The 19,711-nt window shown below is 58.4% G+C and overlaps 2 protein-coding genes across 4 annotated transcripts in view; one reads left to right on the forward strand and one right to left on the reverse strand.

Annotated features, from left to right (window-relative positions):
• Window positions 1–7,618, forward strand: part of CBL (Cbl proto-oncogene) — a 103,347-nt gene extending 95,729 nt beyond the window's left edge. For both annotated transcript variants that reach the window (XM_075546707.1, XM_075546709.1), the window contains one exon: window positions 403–7,618. In XM_075546707.1, the coding sequence (XP_075402822.1) occupies window positions 403–704 (302 nt within the window). In that variant the 3' untranslated portion in view covers window positions 705–7,618. The remainder of the gene's footprint in view (window positions 1–402) is intronic.
• A 631-nt stretch (window positions 7,619–8,249) lies between these two features.
• On the reverse strand, window positions 8,250–16,779 carry MCAM (melanoma cell adhesion molecule). 2 transcript variants are annotated; one of them, XM_075546710.1, is made up of 16 exons: window positions 16,656–16,779; window positions 14,900–15,021; window positions 14,579–14,789; window positions 14,420–14,490; window positions 14,257–14,344; window positions 11,797–11,976; window positions 11,582–11,703; window positions 11,326–11,485; window positions 11,123–11,241; window positions 10,911–11,052; window positions 10,603–10,724; window positions 10,365–10,506; window positions 10,156–10,269; window positions 9,915–10,062; window positions 9,536–9,653; window positions 8,250–9,182 (listed from the first exon to the last, which is right to left on the reverse strand). In XM_075546710.1, exons 1-16 carry the CDS (start codon window positions 16,720–16,722, stop codon window positions 9,153–9,155), a joined length of 1,956 nt encoding a protein of 651 aa, XP_075402825.1. In that variant the 5' UTR covers window positions 16,723–16,779; the 3' UTR covers window positions 8,250–9,152. The 2 variants fall into 2 exon arrangements, with proteins under 2 accessions (XP_075402825.1, XP_075402826.1); XM_075546711.1 differs by lacking the exon at window positions 9,536–9,653.
• Between the last annotated feature and the right edge of the window lie 2,932 nt (window positions 16,780–19,711).

The following is a 19,711-nucleotide window of genomic DNA, read 5'->3' on the forward strand; positions in this document are numbered from 1 at the left end:
ATCTACTTTCTTTAGCCCCCAAGAATTTTTTTTAAACAACCAAGACAATAATGTGTGGGCAAACCTGGTACCGAGTGTACAGCCTGATGTAGAGACAGGTGTTCGCGTGCGCATGCTGGCGAGTGGTTCTGTTCACGGAAGAGGTTCCTGTAAGCTTAGTGGGGTGTCCCTTCTGAGTAGAACCTTGGCAATGAGAACGAGAGCCCTTGAGCTCTAAAACCTCACCTTCTTCCCAAAGAGGCGTGTGCACAGTTGTGATATCTTTTTCCCCCAGAACGATATCCTAATGGTAGCATATTGTTATTAATGTTTGTTACTAACTGCCATTCATAACAACCTGTGTGTCCCTCACCACCACCACCCACCCACATTTGCAAATACTTTGTTTCTTATTTCTCCTAGACTTCACTGAGAGTTCTCAAGTTCCTGAGCGGCCCCCCAAGCCGTTCCCTCGGAGAATCAACTCTGAACGGAAGGTGGGTGCCTGCCAGCAGAGCGGGGGTGCCGCTGCTGCTGCTGCCGCTTCCGCCACCGCCGCCACCTCACCTCAGCTCTCCAGTGAGATCGAGAGCCTCATGAGTCAGGGTTACTCCTACCAAGACATCCAGAAAGCTCTGGTCATTGCCCACAACAACATCGAAATGGCCAAGAACATTCTCCGGGAATTTGTCTCAATTTCTTCTCCCGCCCATGTCGCCACCTAGCGCCTCCCCTCCCTGCAGCAGCTGTGGAGGACCAGTAAGCTGGAGGTTCCTGCCTGTCCTCACCACCCGCCGAGCACCTGCCAGTGCCAGCTTCCCCGGGAGCCTCGCAGCCAAGTCTTGCCCTGTCCGTCTGGGATCTCACGCCTGTGGTTCCAAGATTTCAGAACAGTGGGAGGAAAGCGGAGCAGCTAGGGTGTTTTGTTTGCTTGTTTTGAGCGTGCATGGGAAGCATTGCCCTGTAGTCGAGTCTCCCTGGGGGATGGTCCAAAATGCAGTAGGGCACATGTTATACTGTAAACCCTTCAGTGAGGATGCAGCCCTTCCTGGGTTGTCTGTGCCTGTGTCCTGAGATGATAACAATCAACCTGCTGATTGTGTTGCTCCCAGGCAGGGAATCTGTAAAAGACTTGCATTTTCTGCGGTGTTATACCCAGCCCTAGTATGAGTGTCTTTGAATGCCAACACTCCCCTCTCACTCGGATTATCCTGTGCATAGCAGAAGTTGTGTGTTTCTAGAAGACTGCCCTTTCCCTACCTCCTGCTTCCTACTGCTCCTCCGTGTTCTTCTCTGGCAGTGGGCTTGCTATGCCCCAGCCTTACTGAGGCCAAGCAGCTTACAGGATGTTCTTTACTGTGTATGGTGGTGTGGGTTTGTTTGGTAGATGGGGGATGCGGGGGGGTATTGTTGCTTTACCGTTATAATCATATTTGATACTAGCAGCTAACACTGGCCACTCCAAAGCACTGTTTGTATAGGAACATTGAACTTGTTGAAATAAGAGATTGTTATTGTCCTAATCACAGAATGACTGATAGAGGCCTTCACACACATTCCACGCCCTCCCCAGAAAACTGTCTGCGGGAGACGGTTGCCTTGGTGCCCGATTTGTGCAAGTCATAAGTTACTCTGCTTCAAGGGAACGGACGAGCATTTCCTTCTGGGGTGGCCTTCTGGCCCGGAGGCCATGAAGCTTTTAGGAAGCCTCAGCCACTTGCTATTCGCCGCCTTGTCCATGAAGTGGCACAACATGGATGGGCATTCACTGTCCAGGGTCCAGTATTTTCTGCTCCCGCGGGCCGCTTGGCGTGTATCCTCAGAACTGGATAAGTCTTGCCATGTAAGGAGCGGGGGACCACCATGGTCGCACTTCCTTCACTGGTGCCCCCAACACCTTGGCTTTCTCTTGTGCCTGTGGCTTTGGGAACGTAATGTCTCCCCCTCTCTCCTCGCAGTTTCCTGGCCTCTGCACTCTGGGGCCCTGTGCCCCACAGTCGTCAGACCTCGTGTGCTGTGGTCTCTTGCTGGCTAGGCAGAGGGAAGACTGGCCGCTTCTGTGGTACAGAGTCCGGTCTGCAGTGTTACCCAGGTCGCCATGCTGCCGGAGTGTCTCTGCCCACTTCCCGAGCGCTGTGTGACCTCCCTCCCTGGCAGAGCCTGAACAGCTGATCACTGTCCTCACCGAGATGCACAGCATCGGTCTGCCTTGAGGGGGCCAGACAGGGAGTACCTTCCTTAGATCACCCTTCTTTCTAATCTTGTCACCTTTGAGTCTAAAACTCCAGCTCGTGTTTCTTGTGGCTTTCAGCTATCCTTAGATGTTTTTTCTGTTCTAGCCTCTTGCCTCTGAGACCTTCACCCTCCCACAGCCGATGGTACCGGATCTTCATGGTGTTGCTCTAGGGCAGGAAGCAGCGCTGCCCACCACAGACACGACACCGACACCGGAGGCCCTGGATTAGCAGAGGGTGGAGGCAGGCTAACAGGGCAGGATGCAGGAAATCGTAAACAATGTGCTCAAAGCCAGGAGAGTGCTGCATTTAAGGTGCCCTTCCGTTTCACCTGTTACTTAGACATGAACTACAGAAAGTGACAGCCACCTCCCTGCCCATCCAGGTTAGAATTGTTGCTCGCCGGTGGACATTGCCCGCTGCCTGGAGACCCGCAGGGAGCTACGGCGCTGCGGCTGCTCTTGCCGGCACCCCTTCTTGGTCAGGGCATGCAAACTGAGATGTGGAGCTCACAGTTCTCCTTGCCGAGGGCAGTTTGATCCTTTCCTCTCCTGGCGAGGCTCTAATGGTCAGGCCTGTGGCTGTGGGGCCCAGTTCCTGTGCTGAGCAGAACTTGGTGTGTCCGGCATGTGTCTGTGCAGGATTAAAGCTTCGGGCCGGTTTGTGAGAGTTTGGGTTGAGTTGCTCTGGGATTTCCAGGCAAGTCATAAGAACATCTTCACACGGCTCTGGTCTTAAGGCTCTTTCCAAGCTCCCCATAGGAGCTCCAGTGCGGTAGTGGTGATGCTTTGGGTTGCTAGCTGCAGTCAGCAGGTCGCACGGTCAGCCACCCCTCCCCTCAGGAGAAAGACAGGGCTTCCCACCCAGTTCCATAAAGAGTTTCCATCTCAAAAACCCGCAGGGGCGGTTCTTCCTTGCCCTTTAAAGTCTCCCAGTCTGCATTGACTTGGTGGCAGTCAGTTTTTGACGTTTTGGAAGATAACCAATAACCTCTTCTGAGTTGTATGGCAATTTTTAATTACTTGGTTCTTCTGTGAGTTTAACCAGTAATCCAAACCCTCCTTTCATGAAGTGACGCCTCCATGGTTGGGGACAAAGCGTGCCCTCCCCCCATTTCCTCCTCCGATTATGCAGAGTCCCTCCTCAGTTAACTAGCAGGTCGATATGGTTAAACCCACTTTGCTGTCTCCCTTCTCCTCAGATGCGTGACTGCCTGATCAGTCCATTTTCTGCTCTCCCCATGGCTTCCTGGCTTTTGCGGTTCAGAACTGGCCTTGGTGCCAGGACACCCAGGACCGGGCTTTCTCCAGGCCTCACCCATGAGCATAGCGCTCTGGACATGCCTCCCTCCATTGGGCCGTCACCCGTCAGCATGTGTCCATGGTGACTAGGCCTGCAGAGGGTGTCCTCCTCCTCAAGCCCTCCTTCCAGTCCCCTCTGACCACACACACTTTCAGGCCACTTCTTACTTTTAGGATCTTCTAGAATTTTTTTTTTTATGCAATTGTCTTTCTGGGTTTTTTCCCCTGGTGGGGCGGGTTCCCCCTCCTTAAGATGCTTATTTCCTCTACTGAAAATTAAATTGTTTGATGGTCCAACCAGCAAACTTAGCATTGGGAGGTGGGAGGGTCGGTTGTTTCGTTTTGTTTTACAACAGTTTATTTGCAAAGTAGGGACTAATTCTGTATGTTCTAGCTAAGGCACCAGCAGTAAGTCCTTGTCCTTTCTGTAGATGATGAGCAGTGGTGTTGGCGCAGAATATTCTCCTACCTCACATCCTGACAGTCAGAAAGAAGCCGTTCTCACCCAGGGGACCACTGAGCTGACTGTCCTAACTGTGTCGATCAGCACATGTCCATGAGGCGAAGTGTCCCTAGACCATGTGTTCTTCCCTGTCACCACCTGCTGGTGTCCGTAGTGGGGGATTGTCCTTGGGCTGTCTAGCAGTGGCATTTGGCCCCAAAATAGTTCTTTCCACTGAGATTGTGTGGTTTTAATTCCTAGTTACTTTCGAGACAGAGCCACCCTGCATGGTCAACTCCATCTAGACTTGCCCATTAGCCCTACTGCTCTGGCTCAGATTCCTTGTGTAGGTCTCGTGGGTGGGTGCCCAGCGTCCGGATGGATTCCCATGGAAGCTGTTGGACCAGCCACTGAGATGGAGACGGAGGTCCGGGTAGCTCAGGAGACAACGGGGCTGTTAACGTGCTTAAAGAAAGCATCTCCTCACAGTTGCCTGCCTCCCTCTTCACTGAGCTGCCGGGCCCCTGACTTCTTGTCAGGAAGTCTTCCTTAACCACTATTTTGAGACCTGTCACTGTCTCCCACACTACTTAGGATCTTCTTTGATCCTTCAGTGTCTGCAGCTAATCTTATACCTTAGCACGGTTTGAAGGTGTTGGAGTCCTGATCTTGAACCACTGTTGGCTTAAACTTGATGCTACATTGGGGGTTGGGTCAGGATAGAGTTTAGAGACCCTAGAGCTTACCGTCAGAGACGAGTAGCATAGACCATGAGACTAGAAAACTCAGACTGAAGTACTGTTTCCCACTGCCTTGCGCTCAGCCTACAGTAGGGACCGGTATTTAGAACTGCAGAGAGCTATTTAATGTCTGGAGGAAGCAGTGGGGAGCGTTCCTTTCTGGGGAAAGTGGAAGAAGGTAAGGTAGAGGCTATTTGTTTGCCCTTCCGCTTGTCAGCTTTTGGAACCCCACCAGGTCCTCATTACAAGGCTGCACGGGAGCTCGCAGAGCTGGAGTGGGGAGATGTCGCCCTGAGCCTGTTGTCCTACTTCTCAGCTTTTGAATCAACACCTGTGGCCCCATGCAGCTGTCCCGTTCCCGGGAGCATCATGGACCCTGGAGAGGCAGCACACCGAGCAGCGACAGCCCTGCACAAAGGCCCTACATCAGCAGGAAACTCGGTGGCTGTTGGACTGCTGTTTTGACAGCGGTCAGGCAGGCCTATGGGCATGCTTGTGACATGGAAGAAATTCTTAGGGAACTTCTGGTCACTGTTTCTTTTCCTTCTCCTGACCAGCCTTGCAGCCCCTTCTCCCAAAAGAGTACTCGGCTGTGTGGAGCATCACACCCCAGCCTGGCTTCATCCGGGCCGTCAATGTTTCGATGGAAAACCCCGCAGTTGCGGCTGCCCGTGGACTCGGGGGTTATGTTTATTCTGGGCACACGGATGTCCCTTCCCTGCCCAGCCCCGGAGGCCGTGAGCTGCGCGCAGGAGTTCTCTGACGCAGACCTTCCTAGGTGCCTCCAAAGTGGCTTTCCTGCACGAGCGTGTATTAGGGGGGCACTTAGGGGCACTAACATTAGTCTTGTATTATAAGCCTTTCTGTCTTTGTAAAAACTACACTTGATTACTTGAGTCTTTTGCTCTTATTTTTCTCATCCTAGTGCCTGTCCTGACTTAGCAAGGGGGTTCATAATTATAATTTTTTAACCAGCAGAGTCATTTGATATACCCAGAAGTAACCTAATAATCCAAAGATACAGGTCGAGGCATGGGAGAAAGGATAGGGTACCGGACTACATTTGCTGGCCCCACCCAGGTTCCTGGGTGGAGGAGTTGGGGGCACCAGTGCCTGGTGCCTCCACAGGGACTTGGGTGGTCCAGGTTGGTTTCCAGGGCAGTGCAGGGGCTGGTGCCCCCAGAGAGTAGCATGCTTAATAGGTGGGAAAGCAGGGCCCAGCCTCGAGAGGCCCATTCAGAGTCAAATGGACAGCACCACGCTGCAGGGCCAGCTGTTGACTAACAGCTGTTTGGAGGCCTTGCTGCCCCTCCCTGTGCATACTGCTTGAGAAAAATGTGACCGACCCCTCCCTGTATTTGTACAGAGCAAAGGCCGAAAGCCACCCTCAGATCTTCTACCGCTTTGGCAAGCTGCACTGGTGAGAGCGCCACATGGCCACGCACACACTCTCCTTCCACCCTGGGCCAGACTGGGGGGCCAGACAGGAGTGTTGCTCAAGACAGGCTACATGCAGCTCTTGGGGCTACGCCAATGCCACGCCCCTGCTGAGCATGCTCAGGTGGGAGTGCAGGGCCTGTAGGTCCACCGGCATGTGTGTCATCAGACTGTGTGTCTGTCTGGAGTGAGGGCGGCCAGGGTGGTCTTGGGCGTTTGAAGAGACGAGTGCCGTCAATGTGTCTTTTCTTCCGCGTCTCTGCCGGCCTGGTGCCTGCCGACCTTCCCCCCCCTGCGGTGTCTGGGTGTCCTGGCCCTGGAGGAGAAGCCTGCCCTCCTGCTGGAACGTGTGGTAGAGGCCTGGCAGCTATGAGGTACCTCCTCCAGCTGCTTTTTGACTGGGTGACGTGGGGTTTTTAACCTTATATATCTTTTTCCTTCATTCAAAACAAAACAATTTTTAGCACACTGAGGGGGGTGGGAAGCCAAACGTTTGTGCCTTTCTAAGGCAGCGCTGTGTCCCAGGCTGCATTTTAGGACTTAATATGGAAACGCCAGAGTCTTTGCTCCTCTGCCTTGGGGCTCCTCTGCCCCAAGGAGCAGCCCCTGCAGGGGCGGCACGCAGGGGACCCTCACTGCACGAAAGGGGCCGTGAATGCGTGGTTTGCCTGTGGGGAGAGCAGGCCGCCTGCCCGTGGCTTCCAGCCGCCCTCACCAACGACCACTGCAGGACAAACTCCGAGGGGAAGGATTTGGGGTGTGTTTCTTGTTTGTTTTGGGGTCTTTTTTTGGGGGGGGCTGGGTCCAGGCCTGGCCGGCCTCCTGCCTGCCTCTCCCTCAGACTTGGCTTTCCTGCCATCAGAAGACTCCAACCAGAGCATTAAGCAGCTAGCCCTCTGCTCTGCAGGGAGAGCAGCCAGGAGGCGGCTCACGGCCAGGGTCAGCGTGGGAGGGGCAGGGCAAGCTCGTGGCGGGGTGGCATCTTCCCTGTCGGCCTTTCCTCTCGTCTTCCCTGCCTCGGACTCATCCAGACATGGGGGAGAGAAACAACTCTTTCCCAAGTCGCCCTCATTCCGGATGTTGACATTCTTGGTGTGGATGGGGCTGGGGAGCCCGTGCTCGGCTCCAAGGCAGGGGTGCACTCTGGGGTCGGGGTCACACCCGGGCCCGAGAGGAGCTCCTCGTGGACTATTTTAAAGTGTGTCATTAATATAAAAAAAGTTATATTAGCAGTATTTAATCACTCACCTGTAAAGAGTAAGAAAACAGAAGGTAAATATTCTTACAGAGAATAGCAGAGCTTTAAGATTCATTTTCATTTAAGTCCATTTTGGTTTGCCAATGTATTAATGTTTAGAGGTCTGTTAAACTAATGTTATTTATTAATTTTTCATTTCCATACACAGTTAACTAAAGAGCTTTTTCAAGCACCCATGTCTGTACAAAAAAAATATTTTTAAATAAAGTTTCATTTGTTTTAGCAGACTTGCTGGGGCCCTCATTGCCAGAGTGTTGGGAGAGGGGGCACGTCACGGGCACTGGGGTCCCCAGGGAGCATGCACTGCTGCCGAGGGCCGAGGGAAAAGGCTGCGCCTGGCCGGCAGTTGCTCGGCCGTGCCGCCAGCTGTCTGGAGCGGGGCAGTTGTCCGGTGGTCAACAGAAGTTGAATTCACCCCTGGTCCCTGCTAGCAGTTACAGCTTCATGTCCTGTCGACGTCGTCCCCATTTGAGCGCGCGCCTGTGGGGTTCTGGTGGCACCAGGGATAAGGAGCCCAGCCCGGGGCCATACACGGGGCTTCCAGTGGTGGGAGAACCCCGAGTCTCTCTGTCCCATCCTTCCACGTGAGCAGAAGTCTGCACAGGAATTCCATTGCAGCAAGCCAGCCACGGTGGAACCGACCGAAGAACCCACCTCGGGGCTGGGCGCGCACACAGCATGGCCGTGCTGGTCATGAAGGAAACCTGGGCACGCGCTGACCCCACTTAGTGGTCTGCTACTGGGGGGACGGTTCAGAACAGTGGAAGCAGCCACTCTTGTAAAAAGTTGAATTGGGAACGCTTACTATTTTGCCCACAATAAAAACAAACGGGAGGTAGAGGCAATGCAAGGTTTCTGGGACAATTAAGCTTTATTTCATATATATATATAAAAGGAAACAATTTGCAAATTTACACCTAACAAAACCATATATACATACACACACACACCCCAACTCTGGCCAGGCCCCCGTTACTCCCAGACTCCTCATTGGGTGGGCCCTTTTCCAATTTGTAGCAGTTCCGTACTATTCCATTGTTACGTTCATCTCCATGAAGCACGGGCGGGGCCTCGCCTTTGCCCTTCTCTCAGAGATGTGGGTGGTCCCTTGAGGGCAGTCCAGCCAAGTGAAGGCAGGGCCTTGAGTCTAACTGGAAAGCAGCCGCTGCCAGGGACAGTGGGCAGACCCAGCATGTCTTGCAAGGACACCAGTCGTGGCTTCAGCCCAGAGGAGGGAGGATCGAAAAGGGTCCCACGGAAGCAGGCGGGAAGGTGGCAGCAGCAACAGCTTAGCTGCTGCTGGGGTCATTCATGAACAACCTGGTTCTGCGATTTGGGCAAGGGCTGCGTCCGTGACTGCGTGGAATGGCTGAAGCCAGCCTTCAGGACAAGACCAGCGGGGAGCCCCCCAATCAGCTGATGGTCTGAGACGGATGTCTGCATATCTAGGGCACGTGTAGAACAGATCTTGCTGGGGATTCCTGCCCCCTCCTGGGTCCTGAGCCCCCTCCTTCCCGGGGGATGAGCATCCCTCAGCAATGGCGAATTGCAGTGGGCTGAGCCCAGAGCGGGGACCTCGGAGGGAGGGGGGGGGGCTTCTCAGATGGCTCCGGTCCCTGCCCACCCACCGGGCCTCTGAAATATGGGGTCTTCTCTGCAGGCCTCAGAGAAGCAGGAGGCTCCGGCCACCTTCCTGAGAGCTGGGGAACGGGCAGCAGGAGCTGTGGCAGGCAGGGCGGGGAGCTCGGTGGAGTCCGCGGACTAATGCCTCAGATCGATGTATTTCTCTCCCTGTAGTTGGAGAAGTAAGCGGACAGCCTCAGGACATGGCCAGAGTGAGTTCAAGGTGCCAGCAGAGGAAGGAGCAAAGCTGATGAAGGCAGCGGCCCAAGGGAGAAAGCAAGGAGAGGGCAGAGGTGGTGGGAGGGAGAGCCTGACATCCAGCCCCCCCTTCCCCCGGAAGCTACGCCCCAATGGTACCCAGGAAAAGGCCAGGAGACAGGCTGCTCAGCTTGGCGAGCCACCCTCTCCCGGGGGCCTGCAGACACTTGTATCCCTGCCTATCCCAGTAAAGAGCAGGGGCCCCAGTGGGTGGCCTGGGCCCTGCGGAGGTGTTGGGCACGGCCCCGAGGACCGCCTCCTACCTGGTTTCCCGGAGCCCTCTTGTCACCGTTGCTGCCCTGTAGGAGCCCCATCTCTTCAGGGAGCTTATCTGACTTTACGTCAACTACCATTTCACTCTTACGCGACGGGGGCAGCGTGCTGGGAGGAGGGAGGGAGGGAGGCGAGAGGTTGGCACCTCAAGGGCAGGGGAGGTCCGTGGGGAAGGCAATTGGACTGGACTGGGGGCTCTGGTGGCCTGGGCACCAGCTCGTGGGAGGGGGGAAGGGGAGCGGTAGAGCGGGCTGGCCCCAGAGTCAGGGCCCTGGACCTTCTGCAGGGCCAGTGGGCACAGGAGGAGGGAGCAAGCTGGGCGGTATGAGATGGGCGGGCTGGGGGGAGTGTGCCAAGGACCCTGCTTACATCTCTTGCTTGCCGGACCGGCCACAAGGCAGCTTGCCCTTCTTGTAGAAGTAATAGAGTGTAGCGCCCAGCACGGCCAGCACCAGGATGCACACAATCACCGCCACGATGACCACGCCCTGTCTCTCGGGCTCCGGCAGCTTCTTCTCTGTCCCACAAAGACCCTGCCGGTCACCTGCTGCCACCGTGGCGGCTGCCTTTCCAGCCCCACGCACCCTTCCCGGCCCCGCCCACCTCTTACCTGTGGAGGTGCTGTTGGCTCGGGCATGGGGGCTGGCAGTGGAGGTGCTGAGGGGGGTGGAGGTGCCGAGCCCAGTGGTGGTGGTGGAGTCGGGTGGGAGGGTGGTTAAGTTGACTGGGAGGCAGAGGAAGGCGGGTTAGGATAAGCACCAGGAGTTAATGCCCGTGCCTGGGCGTGCCCTGCCGGACCTGCAGCCCAGAGCCCCTTACCCAGCTCCAGGAAGACGCGGGTGCGGTTGCTACCCAGGGTGTTGGAGGCCACGCACTCGGCGCCCGTCTTCAGCAGCTCTGGGGTCACGAGGACACTCAGGGTGCTCAGGACATGCTGTGGGGCTTTGTCTTGTTCATGTACCTATGGGGGGCGGGCGCAGCTGAAGGCGGTGGGGCCCTCTGGCCTGGCCACCCCGGGGCAGGGAGGGCAGCGTGGGCTCGTGGGGGCGGGACTCACGGTGCCGTTGACATTCCAGGAGATGGTGGGCCGAGGATGTCCCAGTGCCTCACAGGACAGGCTCACCACCTCGTTCTCTCTCACCCACACCTTCTTCTCCTTGGAGGGCATCCACGGGGGCCCTGGGAGGAGGCAGGAGGAGGGAGGCAGCTCAGTCTGCTGGCCTCCTGACTCCCCACAGAGGTCCCCACAAGGGACAAGCCCTGCCCTCAGGACGGGGACCAGGCTGCCCACAGAGACTCGGGCAACAGGGGACTTGCCTCACCCCGCTCCCAGGAGCCACCTGCTCTCTGCCCAGAGGGCCTCACCATAAATGGCCACGTGGACCAGCCGCGTGCGGTTCAGGCCCGGTACAGCGGGGGCAGACGCCATGCAGAGGTAGCCTCCCCCGGCCTCCCGAGTCAGATTGTGTAACTGGAGCACAGGCCCCTCGGCCAGCACCTGGCCTGTCTGCGGGAGACACCACCGGTCGGCTCTGGAAGGAGGCGCCCGCCCCGCCCCACAGCGGCCTGCCTGGTACCTTCTCTCTCAGCCAGTGGAACACCAGGGCCTGATTACTCTCTGCTCTGCAGGTCAAGGTGACGTCGCTGTTTTCTCGGCTCTCAGGGGTGGCGGGACTCACCCGGACAGCTGACACATCTGCGGACACAGCCAATGTCAGCCCGTGTCAGCGCGACCCAGGGCCCCGTCTTGGCGCCGGCCTGGTGCCCAGCCCCTCCTCACAGTTCACCAGCAGCTCCCGCTGGTCACTCAGCGACACCATGGTGTCCAGGTCCAGGCCCTGGCACTCGTAGAGCCCGCTGTGTTCCTGCCGAGCGGCCTCCAGGACCAGCAACCCGTTGTCGTCCGTGGCCTTCTCCTCCATCTCCATGGTGCTGACGTTCTGGGAGGACAGCGGGGTGAGCACCGTTCCCCTCCCGACCCCTCACCCCTCCTCCTGCAGCCCTGAGTGCACCCCGTGTGGGCCCTCCCCCCACACCTGCTTGCTGATGCTGAAGTGGGGTGGGGGGTTGCCATCAGCCAAACACCTGATCTCCACGCGGTCCCCTTCCTTCAGTGCCCCCGTGGGCACCACTTCCATCCACAGTCTCTCCGCGGGGTCTGGGAGGCACAGAGGCGGCTCTCAGGCCTGTGGACGGCGTGGAGGGGGGCGGGGCGGGGCCGGGGCCAGGTCCCAGGGAGCACCGCACTCACAGAACACGGGGACCGTGACGTCCTGGGATTCCTTCATGTGGTTCCCGCTGGGCAGCCGGTAGCTGAGCTCACAGTAAAACTGGGCATCCTTGTCCTCCTTGGTCAGCTGGGCCTTCAGAACGCTCCGCACAGTGTACAGCCCGCTGGACTCGGCCGTCTGGGACGACTGGACGAGCACTCCTGGGTGGGAAGGGCAAGGCTCAGCCGCCACCAAGCCTGCCTGTGGGTTTCCCAGGGGAGCCATAAAGGAACGTGGCCCCTCGGAGGGGACTTGGTGCAAACACAAAGGTAGATTCCCTATGTTCCCATGGCGCTACACACAGCGGCCATGTACAATGTGAGTGCAAAGGATTTGGCGTTGGTTTTTTTTTTAAAGGTTGGGAAACACTAGCTATTTACTGATGGGGAGCTGGCTCATTAGCGGACACTGCACACAGTGCAGGAGCCCTGGTGGTGGAGCCGTTACACATTGCACTGCTAACTGCAAGGTCAGCAGTTTGAAACCACCAGCTGCTCCGGTGGGGAGGAAAGTCCCAGCGGCTTTCCCTTCTTGTAAACAGTAACAATCTTAAAGACCCACCGGAGCAGTTCTACCCTGCCCTACAGGATTGCGAGAGTCAGAATTGACTCAATGAGAGCAACACGGCTAGGTTTTTTGGGTTTGGGGCTAAGCACTGGGCTGTTAACCATAGGCCAGTGGTTCAAAGCCACCTGCCGTTCCTCAGGAAAAGAGGAGGCTGTCTATCCCCATTGAGAGCTACAGCCTCCCATGACCCCAACTCTGCCTTGTGGACCTGGTGAGATCAGAGGATGCACAGCGGTGCAGTGGGGATCTGGAAACAGGGAATCTAGGACGGATGAACCCCTCAGGACCAACGGTGAGAATGGCGACACCGGGAGGGAAGGGGGGGAGAGAAAAGGGGAACCGATCTCGGGGATCTACATATACCTCCTCTCTGGGGGATGGGCAACAGGAAAGTGGGTGAAAGGAGACGCTGGGCAGTGTAAGATAAGATAAAATAATAATTTATAAATTATTAAGGGTTCATGAGGGAGGAGGAAGCAGGGAGGGAGGGGCAGGGAAAAAAAGAAAAATGAGCTGATTCCAGGAACCCAAACGGAAGGCAAATTTTGAGAATGATTAGGGCAACGAATGTATAAGGGTGCTTTACTCAATTGATGGATGTATGGATTGTGATAAGAGTTGTATGAGCCCCAATAAAATGATTTAAAATAAAAAAAGATCTACAGCCTCAGAAGTGCTATGCAGTCAGTCAACACTGTCCCACAGCGTGGCGATGAGTCAGAATCGGTGTCATGGCAGTGGGTTTGGTTGTTTCCGTGGGATTCTGGGCAGATGCAGATAGACCGGCCTGGACACTTTCCAAAGATTCGTTGTCAGAGGAGAACAAAGTGTCACAATAAGCACAATCCCACTTACACCTGCGTTTCTCCACTCGGCCCTAATGCCATCTGGAGCCGAGCAGCTGCCTCGCGCTTCGCGCTTCATAGGAGGGTCAGCAGCGTCCCTGGCTTCTCGCAACACCTAAGTTGTCACAGCCAAAAATCTCTCCAGATACTGCTGAATGTCCCTTGGGGGCTGGGGACAAACATCCTAATGGAGACCCACTGGTTTAACCTTTACAGAGAAAGTCGACTTCTAGATGGATTTACCTGTGTAATATGCAGACATTCAAAACATACAGCTTTATTCTAGTTCCTAAATGCTTCCTCCCCCCACTATCATGATCCCAATTCTACCTTACAAATCCACCTAGACCAGAGAATGTACACTGGTACAGATAGGAACTGGAAACACAGGGAATCCAGGACAGATGAACCCCTCAGGACCAGTGGTGAGAAGGTTGATACCAGAAGGGTGGAGGGAGGGGGGTAGAAAGGGGGAGCCGATTACAAGGATCTACATGTGACTTCCTCCCTTGGGGGTGGACAACAGAAAAGTGGGTGAAGGGAGACTTCGGACAGTGTAAGACATGACAAAATAATAATAATTTATAAATTATCCAGGGTTCATGAGAGAGAGGAGCTGGGAGGGAGGGAAAAATGAGCTGATGCCAGGAGCTCAAGTAGAAAGCAAATGTTTTGAGAATGATGAGGGCAACAAATGTACAAATGTGCTTGACACAATGGATGTGTGTATATATTCTGATGAGTTGTATGAGCCCCCAATAAAATGATTTTCTATATATAGACAGACATGGGCTTGAGAGACGACACCCTAATCGAGAGCAGAGATTTCCTTTGGGAAGGAAGGAGTTTTTCAGTCTAGGGGTGTGTGTGTGTGTGTGTGTGTGTGTGTGTGTGTGTGTGTGTGTGTATTCAGGTACAATAAGTTCTTAGGAAAATACTTTCAAGCATCAGATGCTGGAGCAGAAGGCAAGGTGGTCCCTATGAGGGTGCCACAGACAAGCTTTCAGGGGTAAGTGGGGTGGAACTCACGGCTCTTCTCCTCCTTCAAGGGCAGCCGGTTCTTGTACCAAGTGACTTGAGGAACTGGGTACCCGTTCCTCCCCACACAGGTAGCAACCTAAGGAAGGGCAGGCTGTCAGTCTCCCTGTCTCTGAGACCCGCCCTGCCCCCCCTGCTAGCTGTCACGACTCACCTCCTCGGGCTCCTCACTGCTCACAGAGATGCCCACGGTATTGGCATGGATGCTTGGCTCCTCCGGCGCTTCTAGGTGGGTGAGAAAGGATAAGGGGCATGAGGCCACCCCTCCCCAGGAGCCACACTGCCCAGGGCAGGTGCAAGGCAGGGCACTCACTGTAGACTCGGAGCTGGAGACGGCGCTCTGGGGACCGTGGGTGCTTGCCCTGACACAGGAAGATGCGCTCGTCGTCCTGGGGGCTGGCATGCGCCAAGGCCAGGGTGCCTCCCCTGCCCTGGAGGCTGAGCCGGTGCTTGTACTCGCCGGCTTCACTGTGGCCCTGGCCCTGGCGCACCCTGTAGATGGGCAATCGCTTCTCCTTGTGGACCTAAGGGGAGGGGCCGAGTGGAGGTGAGGGTTGTGGGGGTCCTGGGGGCGGGTGGGTGGAGGAAAGGTAAACCGTCCCATCCCCTGCTGCCCTCTGGGCCTGGCACTCACAACAAACCAGTCGAGGCTGAGGTTGCCCTGGGTCTGGGAAAGGCCACATTTCAGGAGGACAGTGCTGCCCAATTCCACCTCCAGCACCTCAGACGCAGGCTGCTCCGCCTCTCCCGGCACACCTGGGGGTCAGGGGGACATGCCACCAGCAGTGTGTCAGCTCCAGCTGCCCTCCATCCCTCCCCACACAAAGGCTCAGCTGCAGCTGTGCTTCCGGCCACTGTGAGAAACTGAAGAGCCCAGCCCTCCCCAAACTCAGCCACTCCCTGCACCTGCCCCCAGCTGAGGCCCACCCTCTCCCAGCTCAGGGGAACAGGACCTGGCATCCCTGGCCCTTGGAGCAGAGACCTTGAGCGCCAGGCCCCTCGCAGTGAGGCTGGCAGAGGGGCAGCCCGGGCTCAGAGCCAAGAGGAAGGCCCCTTTCCATCCAGGCCCGCTCCTCTCCAATGAGGTCAGAGGGTGGGAATGCCAGGCATGTGCCAGGCTGGGGCATACAAGGCCCTTTGTGTGCCCTCCCCTAAGAGCAGACGTCACTATTCCACCCTCTGCCCCCAAGAATCCCCTCTCAGACCCCCTAGCAGTCCCAGGGGGCGCCCCACAATGCCTTCTTCAGTACCCCCTCGGGCCCGGGTGTTCCATCCTGAGTGTTGGGAGAGACGAGGGGCCTGTCTCCCCAGGGGTCAAGGCAAGGTCCACGTAGTGGGCAGGAGTGACATCAGCAGTGCCAGCACGCTGCCAGCCCTGTGCAGTGGCGGTGACGTCACTGGGTACCATCTGGGCGGACTGGGGTGCCTGGGGTAGTTGCCCTGAGCGGGCTCCCAGACAAGGAGGGCAGAGAAGATGGTCTTCGACTCCCGGCCTCCGTTTCCCCTGAGCTAGAACGCTGCTAAGGAAGGCCGCTGCCGACTTAGCCCTTTGCCCAGAAATAAAGGCATCCTGGGAGGCGGCAGGCGGCGAGCCCTGGGGACGCGTCTCCCGGGCGCGCGGCCAGCGGGCCGGGCATTGCCCCGCCCCGCCCAAGCAGGAGCCCGCCGGGACCCGGGAGAGAGCGCCAAGAGGGGCACGCGACATTGCTGCCGGCCATACAAGGGCAGCCCGGGCCACTACGCGGCTCCTGAGAAAATCCCGTAGGTGCTGGGACGCTCTTTCCCACGAGGGCGGACGAGTTCTCCAGCCCGTCCGGGAGGTCCAACAAGATAAGTGAGGAAAAGGACCATTCCCCGTCTCCGCTACCTACGACCCCATCAGCCAGGCAGGCGCGAGGTGAACCGCCCGCCCGCACCCCTGCCGGAGCCAGCACGTCTCCCCCACCCGCTTGCTCACCTCCAGCCTGGCCCGGTGCCCGGCGGAGGGGGGAGGGAGCGGCGCGCCCATCCAGCTAAGAAAGCTGCCTTTTCCAGCAACAGGCGGGCGCGGAATTCAGGATTGGGGGTGCGCCTGCGTCCTCGTCCCGATTCCACTGCGCCCCCCAACCCGGAGTAAGCACCTGGGGGAAACGCGGTCTCCGGCCCCCCTGTGAAGCTCGGCCCCACCCCTTCCCGCCCCACACCGTGGCTGCCTCCCGGCTCCTTCTCCCGGGATGCCCGAGAACCGACGCGGCAAACTGGCTGCAAAGAAGGGCTGCCCGCGCACACGGCGCACGGTGCCCGCGAGCCCCGAGCAGAGCGCGCGCGCGGGGCGCCCCGCTTCGGGCCCCGCCGGCGGCCAGCCCGCTGCCCCGGCCGCGCCGGGAGGAGCGCAGGCCCCGGGGACTCACCGGCGGCGCGGCGACAGCAGCAGCAGGCGGCCAGCAAGAAGGCGCAGAAGAGCTCAGGCAGCCCCATGCTTCCCGACGGGAGGGCCAGCGCCGAGTGCGGGAGCCCCGGGCGGCCGGGGGCTGACGTCAGGGGGGCGGGGGAGGGGGCCGGCGCCCCGCCCCGCGCGCCCCCCGCTCCCCGCCCGCGCCGCGTGTGCGGCAGCCGGGAGGGCGGGCCCCTGCGCTGGGAACCCATAGCTGCGGAGCAGCGCCGCCGGCATGGGGCGGGCACTGGGCACAAGTGAGGGGCATGACAGGTGTCTGGGGCCCGACCGCCTGGCCGAAGCGGCTGCGGGGAGAAGCTGACCCGGATGCCCAGAGTCGCCCTGAGTCCGAACCAGCTCGCACCCCAACCTCCAACCTGGCCAGCCTATGTAGTCCTGGGGGATCTCCTAGTGGAGGGGCGCGGGGGGGGGTGTCAGTGGGCGTCCCGATGGGGGACCACAGAAAAACTCAGCTGGGCCTCAGTGCGTCCGGACTTGGAATTACTGCACCACTGCGCAGAAGGCCGCCGGGCTGGCACTGCCCGCAAGCCTCGCTGCCCACACTGGCAGCTTTGGGGAAGAGCCCTGTGCCGAGTCTCACAGGCCCAGAGGTGCCAGTTTCGGGGAATGGAGCGCCTGCAATTCGTGAATTCGTGGGACCAAGCTTTTCATTCTTGCCCACGTGCCCCCTCTAAAACAAACAAACGGATCTGCCTTGAATCTTTTTTAAAAATCATTTTATTAGGGGACTGGCCTGAATCTTGTCCGACTCAGGGCGACCCAGGGCGCGACAAGGCGGAACTGCTTCCGAAGGTATCCTGGGCTGTGGTTTCTGGAGCAGCGGATCCCCAGACCCGACTTTTCCTCTTCGGGACCGCCGAGTGGGCTCCACAGGACCGTTTCTGCCCTGCGGGGACCTTGTCCAAGCCCACTCAGGATTCTTTCACGCCGAGAGGCCAGCCTGGATCCCACTGTCTTCGCGCCCGGATGAAGAGGGGGTGAAAGAGTTAATGGGTCTTGAGCTGGGCCCTCTCTGGAAACCTGTAGTAGGCAGCAGCTAGCTCCCCGCGCCCCAGCCCAGCTGAGCCCCATTGATCGAGGCTCCGCGGGCCCAGAAGCGGCATCCGGTCTGGTTTCATGGTTGCCGAGTGGGGCCTGCCGCGCAGCAAGGTGTGCGGAGCCCTGCCGCGACTCTCTTCTTCTGCAGCTTCGGGAAGGGGAGCGGGAGTTTTGTCTGCTGAGGATCCCCAGCCCCCTGCCCTGGGTCCTGGAAAGGGGGTCCACACCAGCCAGGTGCCCATGCCACAGGGAAGGTCAAATAGGAGAGCAGCGGGCCAGAGTCTGGGTTGCAGGCCGGCCTGCGTGCTGGACAGAGGGGGAGGGGAGGCGTGAGGCAGCAAACACTGCCGGGCAGGCCAGGTGGCTGGCGAACAGCGCCCGCTCCGGGTGGCGTTTGATGACGCAGAGATGACCGGAAAACCACATCAGCCTTGTCTTTCAGAGCTATGCTGACTCCCTCTGCCCTCTCCATTAGTCTCCAGCCCGCCCGAGCCCAAGCCATGCCAGCCCAGGCCAGCCCCAGGGCCGGGAGGCCGAGCCCAGAGCACGCGCACCCCGGGCCCCCAGCCCGCTGGGTGATGTCCGTTCGGGCGCAGGGCCAGAGCGGGATGGAGGTGCTGTCATTCGTCCTGGGGCAGCAGTGGGAATGGCTGCAGCAGGCTGTTTGCCCCGCAGGCCGAGCGCAGGGCACAGCTCACTGCTTTCCTTGTCCCACCCCCACCATCTTTTCACTTAACGTCATTAACTAATCATTCGCCTTTCCTCCGGCCCAAGAACAAAGCCAGCCAACCGCCAAGGGCAGTCCGCTCCGAAGGCGTCTTCCGCCCTCGGCAGGGGGGTGGAGGAGCTGCCTCGCCAGTGTCTGGGAATGGAGGTTCGAGGGCCGGATGGCACCCCTCGTCCCTGCAGGCCCCACCAAAGAAGCACAAAGGCTGTGCTTCAAGGCGGCCAGCCGCCCGGGGCTGTCTGCCTTTGAGAGGCGGGGTGTGGAGGTCAGGGGACAGGCAGCTTTGGGGTGGCTAAAGCCAGGCACTTAGAGCTTCCAAACTAAAGAGCAGTCAGGCGCTGGGAGAGGATTCACCGCGGGAAGGAGAGGGAGGAGGGGGTGGAGGAGGTCGAGCAGAACCACGGTTGAGGGAGGAATGGGGGGACAGGGACGGGGGGGGGGGGGGGGGGTGGACCCTCCAGCTGCTCTGAGAGGAATCTTGCGAAGCTGCAGCGAACAAGAGGAGGTCAGGTCAGGGAGGCGGTGGTGGGCCTCCCAAACCAGAAGGGCTCCTCGCTGGGGCCAAGGTTGGCAGCGGTAGGGTGGCGCAGAGGTAGGTCTGGACCAAGGGTGCGTCCTGGGGACAGTCCTAATGAATCCTCTCCTGGAGGAAGGCTCCTGTGTCAGCCAGCCTGTGATACACCCCAGCTCCTGAGATGAGAGGACTTGGTGGGGCCCGTGGTGCTTTGCGTGTGAGTGTGGTACAGCTCTGGTCACAGGTGGAGAGACTGAGGCTGAGTGGGATGGTAGTTATACTCTGGGCCCTTGGAGGTCAGTCTTCTGGGAGGGTGTCCATTCTGTGCATTGTAAGGCAGGGAGGAGGGGTGGGGCTCTGAGTGGTCCCACCCGCAGTGGGATTGGAGGTACAAGGACACAGGCCTGGCCCTGTCCTCGGAGGCCTCACCGCAGTGGGACCTGAAGCCAGGACTGTCCCCCTGCCCCACTGTAGTGGGCACAGTGAACTTCCACCCACCCTCTGGCCCAGGGGCATCATGAGGAGGGTGGGCTCAGCCGGGGAAGGAAGGAAGGAAGCTGATAAAGGAAGCTGATAAAGACATGCTTGCATGAGGGTGGAGGGCAGGGGTCCAGCCATCTTGGCAGCTGTGGAGGCTGGGGAAGCCCCTGGCAGGGCTAGGCCCTGGGATCCTGCCTGGGTCTTTGAGGGGCCCACGGAGTTTTTCCAGGACGAGGGTCTGAGAGGAGAGGCG

This window comes from Tenrec ecaudatus, chromosome 4 (genome assembly GCF_050624435.1).
Source record: "Tenrec ecaudatus isolate mTenEca1 chromosome 4, mTenEca1.hap1, whole genome shotgun sequence".
NCBI lineage: Eukaryota > Metazoa > Chordata > Mammalia > Afrosoricida > Tenrecidae > Tenrec > Tenrec ecaudatus.

Coding starts and splice junctions, on each gene's coding strand:
- MCAM (XM_075546710.1), bottom strand. CDS start 16,722: ATGGGGCTGCCTGAGCTCTTCTGCGCCTTCTTGCTGGCCGCCTGCTGC. Junction 11,486..11,581: donor ACTTCAGCATCAGCAAGCAG/GTGTGGGGGGAG, acceptor CTGTCCTCCCAG/AACGTCAGCACCATGGAGAT. Junction 10,725..10,910: donor GGTCCACGTGGCCATTTATG/GTGAGGCCCTCT, acceptor GCCTCCTCCCAG/GGCCCCCGTGGATGCCCTCC.